General features: G+C 38.4%; 1 protein-coding gene across 1 annotated transcript; it reads left to right on the top strand.

The window, feature by feature from the left end:
• Nucleotides 1-280: 280 nt before the first annotated feature.
• On the top strand, nucleotides 281-8,462 carry LOC149818084 (V-type proton ATPase 16 kDa proteolipid subunit). The gene is made up of 3 exons (XM_089984763.1): nucleotides 281-492; nucleotides 585-870; nucleotides 8,135-8,462. Exons 1-3 carry the CDS (start codon nucleotides 417-419, stop codon nucleotides 8,265-8,267), a joined length of 495 nt encoding a protein of 164 aa, XP_089840889.1. The 5' UTR covers nucleotides 281-416; the 3' UTR covers nucleotides 8,268-8,462.
• Nucleotides 8,463-15,591: the final 7,129 nt, after the last annotated feature.

Genomic DNA, 15,591 nt, shown 5'->3' with positions numbered 1-15,591 from the left:
TAAATTTTTTTAAAAGGCACTTGAAATTGAAAATTTAAAGTAAACATTCCCTCTTTTCTCAGGATCCCATAAAAGAATAAATAAAGGTCGCGTCGAGATATTGTCGCCAAAATGTCGTGTCGCGTTTTTTTTTCCTGGGATTTTAAAAGGTAGAGTGATATTTGTCGCCATGCCTCGCGTGGAAACACGTAAAGTAATAAATAAAATAAACCAAAATAAAAATAAAATAAGAATAATAAATTAAAATAAAAAATAAAAGGGTCACCGGCCACCCATTCTTCTTCCTCTCACCAATAAGCGACTCTTCCAAAAGAAGAAGAAGAAGAAGGGGATTAGGAAACCAATCCTTGATTTTGCCCTCGTTCTTCTCAGATCGGATCACCCAATCGAAAAAAAGGGAAAAAAGAAGAAAGAAGATGTCGAGCTTCAGCGGCGACGAGACCGCCCCATTCTTCGGCTTCCTGGGCGCCGCGGCCGCCCTCGTCTTCTCCTGTAATTCCCTCCTCCTTCTTCTTGTTATTCTTCTTCTTTGTGTTGTTGTTGATGATGATGATGTTGGTGGTGGTGGTGTGGGTTGGGGTCAGGCATGGGAGCGGCCTACGGGACGGCGAAGAGCGGGGTGGGCGTGGCGTCGATGGGCGTGATGCGGCCGGAGCTCGTCATGAAGTCGATCGTTCCCGTCGTCATGGCCGGTGTCCTTGGTATCTACGGCCTCATCATCGCCGTCATCATCAGCACTGGCATCAACCCTAAGGCTAAGTCCTACTACCTCTTCGACGGATACGCGCACCTCTCCTCTGGTCTCTCCTGCGGCCTAGCCGGCCTCTCAGCCGGCATGGCCATCGGCATAGTCGGCGATGCCGGCGTTAGGTAAGTCCTCTGACCCCTCCTCTTCTTTCCTCCGTTTTCTTCAATTAATAGTTCGCTAAGATCGCCGTGATCCTTTTCTTTTGCTTTTTATTTTCTTCTATAATTTGCAGCAGAGAAAATATTTCTTATTTTTCTGTTAGTTTCGGATCTGATATGTTATTGGTGATTTCTGGGTTTTTTGGTTTCATTCACCGTTTCATTCTTTCTGTTGATTTAGACGAGATCTAATAATTTATTTAGGTAAAATATTAGGGTTTGCTGAATATGCTGAAGGAAATTTCAGTAATGATTTTCGATTGTGTAAATTGGATCGGCTGATCTTGAAGGTTCAATTTGGAGGAGGTTGTGGATCTGGAAGTTTTAGTATAGAGGGATACTTCTACTTGTCGATGCCTAGATGTTTGATTTGTAGAGTTTCATTTTTTTGCTTCTTATGGTCAAATTGGGGGGTGGCCCCTGTGGGATTTGAGCCTCAGACCCCGTGGTTAAAATAGTGTACTCTATTGATCCAGCTATCACATTAAACTTGATGCAATTTAGGGCTCCTTTAGGATATTGGAAATCATACTTAGTGCTTTTTGGTTTAGGAGATGTTGATTATGCGAGTTTTTTCTTTGAAATTTCTATTTGGACTGCAACTCAATGCATTGCATTTCTGAACGGAATTGCTGCCAAAGATATGGAAAAAGCAATTTTCGAAGTGTTGAAAACTGTGGAGCGTGCATGTAATGTTTCTGTTGCTAAATCTTTGGATTTCAGTTTTGAAATGGAGAAATAGAGAAGATTCAGCAACGGGAAAATAGAAATTAAGATAGCTTCAATGCCTTATTTTTTACTATTATGCTGCTTAATGTGTCATAATCATATATTTATTGATGGATTGATGATCCTAAACTTCCAATTGTGTCATCTTCTATATGCCTTGTTGGTGTCTTCAATAACATTCTCAATTGCACTTTGATTGTTGGTAGGATTCAATTCACATTGTTTGATTATGATCTACTTATCATAATTATTGAGACCTGTTGCATCATAAGTACTTTTAGATAAATATTGGAATTTATCCTTGGATTTTTCTTGTGGGAGAAGTTTGTAGTTCTAATATTTTCAATAGGATTATCAATTACGAAACATTTTTTCCCCCCCTTGTTCCATTTTGCTTATGTTTGTCTGTCTAGCCTTTTTCTTGTTTTTTTGTATTTTATTCTTTGTAAGCTTTTGGCCGTCTATTTATTTTCCTCTAACGTTGTATGTTACACACCCCATAGAGCTCTCCATTTGGATCCTATTTGGGTCTGTCACTTGTACCTGAGTTGGGCCTCAATCTGTACTCATTTGGATCCTAGATGGGATGATCCACTTGTGTATGGTTGGGTCCTTGAATGGGTTGGATCACTTGTGTAATAGGCCAATTCTATATGGAGCTGGCTTCTTGGGATCTTCTTACTTGTAGGGTTGTTTAGGGAGAAGGCAACCTAGCCGTATAAATAGAGCTCTCGTACATATTTGGGATCTTTTTACCAATTTGAATGAGAATTTCTCTCTTTTTGACCTACTTTGTGGGAATTTGGCTCTAAGATTAGGAAATCCCTAGCTTAGAGAGACTCTGCTACTTAGATTTTCTAAGTAATAGAGAATTTCCTCTTCTTTTCACACTCATCTATATAAACCTTCCTGTTTCCTAAGATCCTTAGCCTTAGATCCATATCCTATTAACCAATCCACTAAAAACCTTCATTTTTCCCTATAAAGAAAATGCTAGATACCTAAATCTGTTATCATTGTACCTCTCCGAGGAAAAGGAATATCTTTCTCTGTTTTTCTTGGTGGAGTCGCTAGTTGCAATAGCAGTACTGTTTCCCTCCTTGGTTGAGTTGCTACTCTCTCTCTCTCTCTCTTATAAATGCTGAAAATGGTGTGTATTAGGTCATTAGGGTCATGTTGGGGAACTAAGAAACTACAGACCCTAGAAGCTAAAAGATGGTATCTTAAACAATTGTAATAATTGGGTTCGTTGATATTCCCGGTAAATAGATGCTATTACACATGCAACCATACTCAATTAGGTGCCGTTTAGATGCTGCCCAAAACCAGGTTGGAAACCTGATTTTGGGTGTTAAACCAGGTTGGTTTGGTGCAAAACTGGGTTTCAGTCCCAATTTTGCACATGGGCCCCCCTCCTCAAAAAAAAAAAACACCCACCCACCCACTAGTTTGGGGGCCTATTCCCCACTCCTCTTTCCCTTCTTTTTCCCCCCAACCGGTGGGTTGCCCCTCCCTCCAACTTGTGTCCAGCTATTTCCCAGTCGATGACTGGACGGACTTGTTCATGGCTGGTTGGCCAGATACAGGTTCGGAAATGGACGAGACTGTGTTGCCCAACAAAGACGATACCAGCCCCGCCATTTCTCAGCTGGTGGCTGGCCGAAAAATGGTTGGCCATTATTTTTTTTTGAATGTCTGACCATTTTCTGACCAGCCACAAGCTGGGAAATGGTTGGGCCAGTGTCACCTTCATTGTTGTAAGTATCGTATTGTACGATACATATCGTAACTATGACCTAATTCGATACGATACACACTCATATCACGATATGAGTGTGTATTTTATCCGCATCGGCAGAGTTGTGAAAAGCGTTGAGGCGTAGCGAGGCGCTCCACCAAAATCCGAGGCGAGGCGTAAGCCTCGAGGCGCAAAGCGTACGCCTCAAAAAAAATTTTTTTATTTAAAAAAACTGTAAAAATTATCTAAAATTATAAATAAATAAGAAATGCTTTAGTGAACCTTGGGAAGAAGAATCTCACATACCTTAGGAACTCTTGCAGCGTGTTACACATGTGCCCTCAGACGACCTTCAGCATCCAACAAAAGTTGAAGGCTGTCCCTAACACCACCCACATGATGCAGTCCTTCATGAACAAGCTCGACCACCTGAACTGGGGGCTGAGGTTGTTCAGGTCGATACCGTTCTGCAGGTTAACATCGACGTTGATGCCACGCTCCATCAGATACTGCCGCAAGTCAACGTTGATCTCGTTTGGGGAGTTGGCGACCTTGGCGTGGAACTCCCAGACTAACTTCTGGCCGGTGTGGGGGTGGGTGGGGAGGTTGTCGTTCTCGTCAGAGAAGGTGAGGCCCAGTCGCAAGAGGCAGGCCGGTGTGGGGGTGGGTGGGGAGGTTGTCGTTCTCGTCAGAGAAGGTTAGGCCCAGTCGCAGGAGGCAGAGTGGCCGGCGGGTTGCCGACGCCTTCTCAGCAAAGGAAAGAAGAAGGTGGAAGAGGCGATGGCCGGCGGCGGGAGACGAGAGGGGACAGAGTGGAGAGAGAAGGTTCGAGAGAGGGGACGGAGTGGAGAGAAGGTTCGAGAGAGGGTGCCTGTGTCTTTTTTAAAGACACAGGTTCTCTCGAACCTTCGAGCATACAGGTCCGGGTCTGGGTCCGGGTCCGGGTCAGACTCGGGTCCGGGCCCATCCGATTTTCAATTGCGCGCCTCACGGTGAGGTGCGCCTCGCCTCAAGGCGCATGAGGCGTATGCCTTCTGGGTTTTGCGCTTTTTAAGTGCGCCTCAAGGCGAAAAGGCCCTCGCCTCGAGGCAAGGCACGCTTTTTGCGCCTTGAGGCACGTTTTTAATAACACCGCACATCGGTTATATCGTACAATACAACCCTGTAGCGAACTGTATCGTATGATGTAGGGTGCATCATGCGATACATGTCTGACACACTTTAAAAGGGCTGAAATTCAACTTTTTAAAGTTTGGGTTTTAAAGACCTCCTTAGGGCCAATTCTCTCATTTGTGTAGAGGCCTTTAGAGAAGAACCTACACACCCTAAGAGGCGTGAGAGTGATTTGGGGGCCGATTTGTGTACAAGGGAAAGGCTGTTGCGTATTTATCACGTAAGAGTGCATTTTCATCCTTTTTTCACTCAAGGGAGTGGGCTAAGTTAACAAATATGTATTCTTTGCTTCTCATTGATTTTTTTTTGGGGGAAGATGGCATTACATGATCCGGCATGGCAATGAGGCACTCAAGCAGTGAGTGAAAACTGATTAAAAATAGAGTGCAACTATTGTCATCATATTGTTTCAGGTGGTATTTCTCTGTTGAAGCATCATTTAGTCGGAACACATCACAATGTTGCCCCTGCATGTCGAGGGATTTGTCGGATGTCCTGAAATGGTAATGCCAACAATTATTCACTGGTTTGAGAAAAAAATGCCAAGAAAAAAAAAGATAAATGAAGCAAAAATGGGGTATGCACCACCCTGAGAGGATGTGTATGACGAAGATGAGTTCCCTACTTCTGATCCTACAATCCCTATCATAACATCAGGAGAAGAAGAAGAAGAAGATGATGATTGAGGTTATATTTTAAAAGACTTGGTTATTTAACACTTAAGTGTTCATAAACTTGGTTATTTTATTTTTGTTTATGTAATATGAAGGTATGAGTCTTGTGACATGTTCTTAATTGCAAGATATTTAATATTTTTGCATTGTTCTTGTGAGATATACATTCAATATTATCTATATTAGTTGATGTTTGATGATGTCTTATGCAACTCTAAGAGACATAAATGCTTCATATGTGATTTTGTGATTGTATTTTGTGTAATTCATCATTGTTTCATGTGTTATGATTTTTTTTAGATTTTTTCTATTTTTAAAATTTTTCTTGGTTTTTTCTGAAATTTTTTATTAAAAAATTATGATTTTTTACAATACGCTATGATACGCTACGATACGTATCTAACTTTTGACCCGACCGATATGGGTAATGATGCACTACTTACAACCTTGGTCACCCTTGTTAGGAGGCACTGGCCTGGCCATTTCCCCGTCGGTGGCTGGCTGGCCCTAATTTTCTTTTTATTTTTTTTGAACTTTTTTTCAAGTTTTGGGGTAGTTGGCCATTTTTCGCCCACCGGTCGGAAATGACCGGACCAGTGCCGCATGGCAAAGGCGACACCATTCCGGCCAGTGGCTAGTCAGAAAATGGCCGACCTTGTAATTTATTTATTTATTTTTTTAATTTGGGTGCCCAAAAACTTGAAAACGAAGTTTTTGGCAAACCAGGTTCGCCAAAAACTAGGTTTTGCCCTTGTCATCCAAATGGATCCTTTAATAATTGCATTCATTGATATTCCTGGTATAATAGATTCTATTGCACATAGAACCATACTCAGTTAGATGGGATTGTTTGATCTTAAAGGAGATCTGCAATTTTGTAATGACGGGTTATTTCTTTGTCTCATCCAGTTATTAATGGCTTGATTATTTTTTAGATAACAGTCTATTGAAATAATGCTCATAAAGGGTCATGTTTGAAACCAAGAAATACAGGCCTTCCTGCCATCCACACTAGAATAGATAGAGTTTTCCGAAAAAACCTGCTAATGAAAGAATACCCCATGGGGATAGGGAGACATAGGGATGAAGAGAGATCCAAAAAAAGATCTTTTGTGTACGAGGTTAATTCAATTTCATTTATGACTGTTTAGTTTAAGTAAGTTTTATGTCATTGGTTGTATCACACTCTACAACACGCTTGTGTAAGTAAAATGCTTTGATCCTTTCATGTGTATGTTTTCTTGTCTGAGTACCAGATCTTATGGTATGTAAGCCCTTCATAATGAATGTGTTATAACATATGTTACCATGTAATGTTTTGGGAGTTCTGCATGTGCAGTTACTGAACTGTCAGTGAGATACCTCACCTTACACCTATATCATGCCCCTTATATATTATTTTTATTGAAATCTTCACCAAAAATAGTGTCTATGTCCTTTTTGAGTGTAACCATGTGACAGATCTATCATGCATGCATATATGCACTTGACCCAAAATTTATAGTTTGATGTTTGTAATCGTGTAAGATATAGTCAATGTGTAGGCCATGTCTGGATTAAATATTAAATCTAGGTTTGTCTTCTATGAATCTGATTTGGAGTTTGAGACCTAAACATATGGTTGGTTCATTTTGAAACCCAAGAATAACACAGGAGTAATGATTGGTTGCAAGAATGATGTTGATTATCATGAGGTTTGGATTCATGGTGTGAATAAAGTCCACAATGTTCTGAGTAGGGACTTGAGCTGTTTCACAACTGGATGACAAATAGGCATAGTTATTTTTGAGAGAATTGAGCCTTTCAAAAAGGTCCAAACTTTCTCTCTTGTTTGCTGATTCTTCCCACAGTCGGCATAACAGAATTTATCTCTTTCCAATCCATCATCTTACACTTAACTATTCTGCCACAGGTCCCACTTTGGTTTCCACATCTGGCATATCTTTTCCTTCCTCTATTTCATTCACCTCCTCTCCCTACTTGCTATCTTTGGAGAAGGGAGAATACTGTGCCAAGAAATGAGGAGGCTTGTTGGCTTAGTAAACTATACCTTATTGCTACATCTTCACCCTTATCTTAAGTTCTTAACCATTAGATCTAAATCGATTAAAAAACTAAGGATTGCCAAAGTTTTGTTTAGTAGTCTCCCTTTAGGAATTAACTTAAGGGTTAGGAGACCATGTTTTCTATTCAAATGTAAGAAAATTTAAGATTGCTGTGGATTTTCATGAGTTTTACTTCAAAGCTAATGACTAATGAGTATTTAACATGGTAACTTGGATCTAAGTAAATCTAACGTCCTAAAACAGGGAGTATGTGCTCTGCATGCATGCTGTTGTTACTCTCTCTCTCTCTCTCTCCCTCTCTCTCTCTCTCTCTCTCTATATATATATATATATATATATATATATATATATATATATATATATATATATTCCCACACACACACACCTGCCATGAGATTGATATGCTACTCATCTTGAATTACTTATCCCATTAAGGATACAGTGATTAATCTTCTTGTATTGGCTGCCTCTGTTTCTATGGGGTTGACAGTGAACGTAACTGCTTCTGGTTATAGATGCTCATATTGTTGTAATATTAATTGGGTATGTGACTAGGATTGCATGGGATGTGCCTGCACCCCTCTCATTTACTTCTTTTTTGGCATTTATTTGTCTCGGGAGTCTCTTTCTTTGGAGATGCTTGAGGAAGTTTTCTTTTATACATTTTTTTTTTCGTCACTTTTTTCATACCATTTCCACTTTTAGGCTTCACAAGCTATGAGTAATGTAGATTACAATCTATTTTGTATTCAATGACTACTGCCTCCATTTAATGCTAGTATTTAGCTTTTGTGAACTTGTGAAACATCCTAGTAGGCATGTACTAAACAGTCGTGTATGTCTTACAGAGCTAATGCACAGCAACCAAAGCTATTCGTTGGGATGATCCTCATCCTTATCTTTGCTGAAGCTCTGGCCCTGTATGGTCTCATTGTGGGCATTATTTTATCATCCCGAGCCGGGCAATCCAGAGCAGATTAAGCACATTCATGCATCATATTGTGGTTTGTTCGTTCTCTCTGAATCATAAATTCTTCTGAGATCACTAGCTCTGTTATCCTCATGTTATACTTTTTAATTTTCATGTTTAACCAGACCGTATATGTTTAGCTGTAGTTTCTATGTTGTCTGTCAGAGTAGTAAATGTTTCGATGGAAATAAAGCTTGTTTAGCCAAGTTGCTGTATTCTTCTGTACTCTGTTATGGCAACGAGTTTTAATTGTGGAGAAAGCTAAACATAGGCATACGATTGTTTTTGTGCCACATGGTTTTAGTATGCATATGATTAGAGAACAAAATGGTGTATAATTAGCAGAATGATTTTCAAAGTGGTCATCTGCATGGTTATGAAAAGAACAGTGGCGTATAATCAGGCAGATTCAGGGATGAGAATGGGTTGGACATAGGTCGGGTCAATTTTGATTGTATTACACTTGAATTTTGAAATCTGGATCCAGTTATAGATCCATATCTGACTGTGATATCATATAGAGTTTCAGATCCGGTAACGATCTGTGACCTTTCTCTGCTGAATCTACTGAAAATGGTTCAAGTATATTGATTTTTACCTAAGAATGCAAAATGTGTCAGGTTAGGGTGTGTTTGACACGCTCGACGATCCCTGCCCGGTCACTGTCCTGCGTTTGCTAAGCAGGGTTCGCAGTGTTGGGAACAGGATGCAGCATATCCTGTGTGACGCTTTACAAAGTGTCACCACAGGACGTGCCAGTCGCACTTGCAACCCTGGGGGTGAGACTGGTCAGTACCAGATAAACTCTACACGTTCTGCCCATGCAGCGTTTGTCTGGTGCATTGAACGCAGCCTTGGTTTTTGTTTGGACGAAACATTTCCTGATTCTGAGTTGCTGGCCATTATAGGGCTTTACCTGACTGCATTTGTTTAGGTCCAACCTGGGCTCTATCTAGATTCAGTTTGAACGCAGCTTGAAACTCTAACCCATTTGCATCTTTTCAATGGCTGGTTCGTGGACAATGCATGTATTGCGTAACTTGATTCACTGCATAAACTGTGACAAGTAAATGTAGGGTATTGAAGCATACTTGGTGGGATCATCAAATATCTTTCCATCGTAACTGAGGTTGTGACCTAAAGGACTAGGAGTTGATAAAAAGCTTTCTTAAATCTTTCTTGTGTTTATATGTTGGCTGAATTCCCTTTTGATGCTCCAAACATATTTATTTCAAATTGAATCATATTAGGCTGCAATGCTTCAAAACTCATTAATTCTGAGAAGCAAGACAATGTGGTGTAAAAAACACGGTGCTCCGGTCTAAACCCATTAAGTGTCTGATGCACTTTATCCTTCTCTAAAATTTTACAACCGTTCGTAACTCTTGTTAAAATACTTCATTATAATCAATGAGCCCTTCTTGAGATTTTAGAACTCTCTTTTTTAAAACATAACTCTCGCTTCTAGCACTGTTTAAACCAACTTTGCGAAAAGCTCCTTAATTGTGCAATCATTAAGAATACTATGTGATATATGCTACAAGTGCTTGATCATGCTTTATCCAAGGCACGAAATCTTAATTGCTTTATCCAAGGCGCGAAATCTGAATTTTAAATATGAGTAAAAATGGCAGCCCCATGATCATCCTTCTTTTCCTACGGTGGGATGGGGGCTAATATCTAGATGACCTGAAAGATTTTGGCTGCAGATAAAAGGAGTGATTTGTCTCTTTCATGTGAAGAAATTGATATTTGTAAGTTTTTCATAGACAAGCTGATTTAGAAAACTTGCAAAAGAATAGAAGATGAAAAAGAGTCTAATATGGAAATATAGCAATGGGTTTATACCCAAATAAGCTGCTGAAAATTAATGAACTGAGAAAATATGAAGAATATTAATATTCAGCAATAAACTGGTCTGCACGGTTTTTCGCAGATCAGATACTGTTACGAAACTGAAATCGATTCAGCTGCTGGGGTTGGTTTTTGAAGAAGTTTGGAAGAAATGAGATTAAAGAATGAAATAGAGATATTCACGTGTGGTGGGTTACTTGTCATATAAAGAGAAAGAAAACCCAAGATCGAATCAAATATCCTCAGCATTGAAAGAGACGTGAAGTTGGATGTCTGAGTGACGAAACATATATCGCAGAAAGAAAAAACCGTCTTGCGATTGCTAATATCATCTGGATCCTATATACAAACTCGTACATGGCATCAACTATCATAAACATTAAGCTCCACCTTTATCACGAAGCTTTATCTTCTCCAGCCTCCGTTGTCATAGCAAAAAATATCACCGATATTTTAAAGATATAGTGCTCTTTCAAAGGCTGCTCAAATCACTAAATTTGAAAATTAGAAATTGATTGTATTGTATGGTAAAAATGACACATTTTTCAAAATGCCCTACAATTTTGCGAAATCTGCCCCAAGTCTAAATTTATAAAATGTTTGACTTATTTAGGATCATTTTACCCTTGGCACGAGTGAAGATCCTGAAGTTCATGCGATATATCGGTATGCTCTTCGGGTTTGCAAACTATATGTATATGCAGGATTTGAAACTACGTAAAAGTTTGTAAAGAACAAAGATATATATATGAAAATATATATTTAATACTAAAAATTATACATTTTTTGAATTACGTGTGCATGACTTGAATGATGTACGTAGAAATTAAGTATGCTTAAGGTTTAGATGTTTTGTATTATGAAATACGCATCTTCACGTATGTATGCATAAATACGTATTACCTGATTAAAGTTTAAAATTTTTTAAAAGATAAATCTTTATAAGCTTTTGAAATAATTATAAACTTTTGAAATATTTATAACCTTTTGAAATATTTACGAGCTTTTGCAATATTTATTAACTTTGAAAATATTTATGAGCTTTTGAAATATTTATGAGCTATTGCATAATTATGAGCTTTTGCATGTTTACAAACTTTTACATGAACTTTCGCATGTTTACGAGCTTTCGTAAGTTTTATGAGTTTTAATGATGTACGCATAATTTTTTTATAATTGAAATCACATATATCATATCATATAATTCATGTTTAACTGTATTATAATATTAATGCATGTGATGACGTACTTTTGAAATGCCTCGTAATGATGCATGCATGCAATGAATGTTTAAACTCAAATATTGAAGCTATATGTCAAGGAGCCCTGCAAGCTATGCTTGCATGTTGAAATGTTAAATAATTGTATTACATGATATATGCATGGCTTATGTTGGAGTCAGAGGTTCAAAGAACCCGTATAGTGTCATTGGGCACGTTGGTGTATATGAAATATGATATGTGATATAATATAAGCATGCATGTACTTATGTTGGCTTATACACGAGTTTAGGTTAATACGAACCCATGAGGTATGAAAGGGGCACCGTACCATGAAGGATACATGAATACACACCCACAATTATAATATTATGTTCGCCTTCACAGGCGAAGCGCTCATATGGGCTAAAAGTGTCTGAGCAATACTAAATAAGTTGGGTACATATAAACGAATCATGTTTACCCTGAAGGGGGTACTAGGGTTGTTGAACACTGATTTGCCTAATGACATGAGGCACATGTAATAACAAAACCTCATAATAAAAACCCTAACCCATTCAAATTTATGGTTTACCTGGAGAGATAGGTGATAAAAGCCTCGAGAGCAAGGCGTCCAAATGATCTCCAATCACTCAAAGGTTAGGAGACCGTGGCTATCTATATGTCGTAAGTGATAGATCCCTGACTACTGTAGTTAGTCCAGGATATATCCTATACCGAATATTACACTTGGTATTATTTTTGTCTACATAGTCTTTAGATGAAAACATGCCTTGATAGTTTAAAGGTATTACAGTTATATTCTGAATAAAGCTGCATGTTACTTTAAAGGTATTATTTTTGAAGCATGTTGTATTGTTTTCCTGTTAAATTGTTCTATTAATATTCATGTCTTGATGAACTATGATAGCTTATATTGAAATATATCATGCTTTTGTAAACCGTGACATCTTATATTGAAATATATATAATAGATATTTGATTTGATGAATTACATTATCATTAAATGTGTCCTTGGGGTTTCATGTTCTTATCAACTATGAACCCTAGCATGAGATCATAATTGAACAAGTTTTATATGTTAGTGAATGATACACCGTGCCTACTTAGTTACCTTATAAATAAATGCATTATATTTTCCTGATTGATATATATCATGTATGTATATCATGAATATCTGATTAAATGAATTATATTATCATTAATGTGCTACTTGTATTAGCTTTATACACTCATCATGTGTTCTGGTGTAGACCTACTAGGCTTTTATGAGTCTGACATATTCTATCGGCATATATGTGATTACAGGTTTAAGTGCACATGAGAGATGCAACGTCGATATCGATGGGCTAATTAATTTTCTTTTTTAGGCATTGAATTAAGATACATATTACTATTGTGTTGGTTTTGTAATACTTTATTATTTTAGAACTGATTATTTTAAATGAGTCATGTTATCTACATTTAAATTCAGCATAATCGTTTTTGTGTGGAATGTAACTCGCCTGAGCTTTTGAACCAAAGTTAAAAAGGTTTTCGTTGATAATTTTAATAAGAAAAGAAAGTTTTTAACTTTTCACGTCTTTTACAAATTAAAAATCTCGAAGCATTACATTTTAATTGACATTCTTGTCATGTAAATAAAGAATATAACTAAAATTTCAAAAAAAAGGAGTCTTACATGACATGTATTTTTTAAAAATTAATTAATAACCTTGGGTTAGATAAGGAGCAATAACCATAGTGTCATGAGAGAGAGAGAGAGAGAGAGACTAATGTGGTGGCCAAGATATGTTCATTCTTTTAGCATTTACGCAGAGAAATCACCCCTAGGATTAGAGACATAGTTACTCTGGCTCTTCCTGTCGTACTTTTGATCATTATCCTGTTAGCGTAAAACTCCGTGAGCTCATAATCATTCTTGTTAACATATTTTTTCAAAATGACAACGGTCCCAAAAGTATATCAATGTTAATATTGGGCAATGATTTCTTATCAAATATGAACAAAAATAAAGAGAAACAAGCAACGTGGGATGACAATCCTACTAAAATTACCCCACTACAAATATGTGTCACATTATTATTTAACTAACGAATTATATGTACATGCATATTTCCACTGGACTTTCACTACAACTTTGGGTCTTGGTTGGGTCAAATCCATTATGGTCAAGTTATAGACCAGTGAGAGCCATTTAAAAACATAATGTTACGCCCTTTCTTAGTCTCAAAAATAATGATCGAAGGAAGATGCGCAAATCAGAATTTTTAGATCCAAATGGATCTATATCATGTTTAGCCCATCATGTACGAAAATTGTTAAAAAATAAAGAATTAATTGAATAAAAATTAAATAAGATATTACAGAGGAGAAATGAAGAAATAACATGCATATAGAGGGTTCAACCAAAGGCTTATATCCATAAAAAAAGCTTTCACGTCCTTTTTCTCTCTTTTTTTTTTTCAATTTATTCAATCTCTCAACTCACACATTTATGCAAGTACATGATTCAGATAAAGAATTTTTATCAACAATCAATATGAAATAAGGATAGACAATAATTTTGAAAATGGTAGATTATCGCATTCCTTGATAAGTCAATCTTTGAGATTGCAACTGCCCTTCGAAACCAACAATTATGTTGAAAACTACTATTTGTGATAGATTATGTCCTTACGTATTGTTATAGATTCCAACACACCCCCCACCATAAAAAAAATGCAAATTAGCGACAAATTTTTCCCGTCGCCACTTTGCGATGGATGTAACGACGGAAACTTATTCGTCACTAAGATCTGTAATATTGACGAATGTAGCGACGAAAAACTTCTGTCGCTATATCCGTCGCTAAGTAGTGGCGGATTAGCGACGACCCATTTTTGTCGTAACACACGAGACGATTAGCGACAGATTTAGCGATGGATAGTTTTTCGCCTCTACTTAGCGACGACGTTAGCAACAAAAATATTCCGTCGCTAAGGGGTCATATAAATTTATGATGAAATTACGACGGAATTAAGCTGTCGCCAAATCCATCACTAATTTTTGCGTAAATCCCTAATCAGAGCCCCTTTTCCTCTTTCCTTTTTCGTCTCTCCAACCTGGCCGACGAAACCCTCCGTCACCCGACGCCATCCTCCATCGCCCGAAGCACTCCCCGGCCTGCCGGTCATTGCTCATAGCTCCTCGGCCCATCACCCCCCAGTCCGCCGTTCGTCGCCCCCTGCCCGCCGTAGGTAAATCTCAGTTTTTTTTTACCTGCGGCAGGAGGGGAGCTTGTCGTAGGTTTTGTTTTTTCTGGCAGGGGGTCGTGACCCCCTGCCGCTTTTTGTTTTTTCAGGTAGGGGGTCGACCCCCTGCCTCGTTTGTTTTTTTCGGTAGGGGGGTCGACCCCCTGCCGCGTTTTGTTTTTTTCGGCAGGGGGTTGACCCCCCTGCCTCGTTGTTTTATTCGGGCAGGGGGTCACCCTCCTGCCACTCATTTTTTTTCTTGGTAGGGGGTCGACCCCCCTGCCTTGTTGCCACTTTTTTTTTTCGGCAGGGGGGCGACCCCTGCATGGTTTTTTTTTTTGACAGGGGGTCGCCCCCGTGCCTCATTTTTTTATTCAGGCAGGGGGTCACCCTCTGCCTCATTTGTTTTTTACGGCAGGAGGGGCGACCAAAGGCAAGGTACATACTTGAACCTGATCAAATAAAGCATCTATGTCAATGGTTGAGGCTGTTGAGATTTTCAGATGGATATGTCTCTAACATTGTTCGGGCTGTGAAGATTGACGATGGACAATTATATGTGTTGAAGAGTCATGATTGTCATATCTTTATGCAACGATTGATACCCCTAGCATTCCATGATATGTTAGACAAACCTATATGGGGGGTATTGTCTGAGTTGAGTGGATTTTTTAGAACATTGTGTGCATCGAAAGTCGTAGTATCTGATGTAAAGAATCTTGAGGACTTTGTTATCACTACTATTTGTCTGCTAGAAAAGATTTTTTCGCCAGCATTTTTCGATGTTATAGAACATTTGATCATACATTTGCCATATGAACTAAGGGTTGGTGGTCTTGTGCAATATCGGTGGATGTACCCATTTGAAAGGTATATGTTTTCTTATATTTGTCCCTTCAATGACAGATATTTCAAATTTAAAATGTAAAGTTTTGACAGATGCATGTTTGACCTCAAAAAAAAGGTTCGTAATAAAGCAAGAGTAGAAGGCTCTATTTGTGAGGCGTACACTTTAGAAGAGATTTTAA

The sequence above is a fragment of the Nuphar pumila genome, chromosome 13, assembly GCF_984573655.1.
Source record: "Nuphar pumila chromosome 13, dmNupPumi1.hap1.1, whole genome shotgun sequence".
Taxonomy (NCBI): domain Eukaryota; kingdom Viridiplantae; phylum Streptophyta; class Magnoliopsida; order Nymphaeales; family Nymphaeaceae; genus Nuphar; species Nuphar pumila.
Note: the sequence above shows the minus strand (reverse complement) of the source record. Positions and strands in the feature narration are given on the sequence as shown.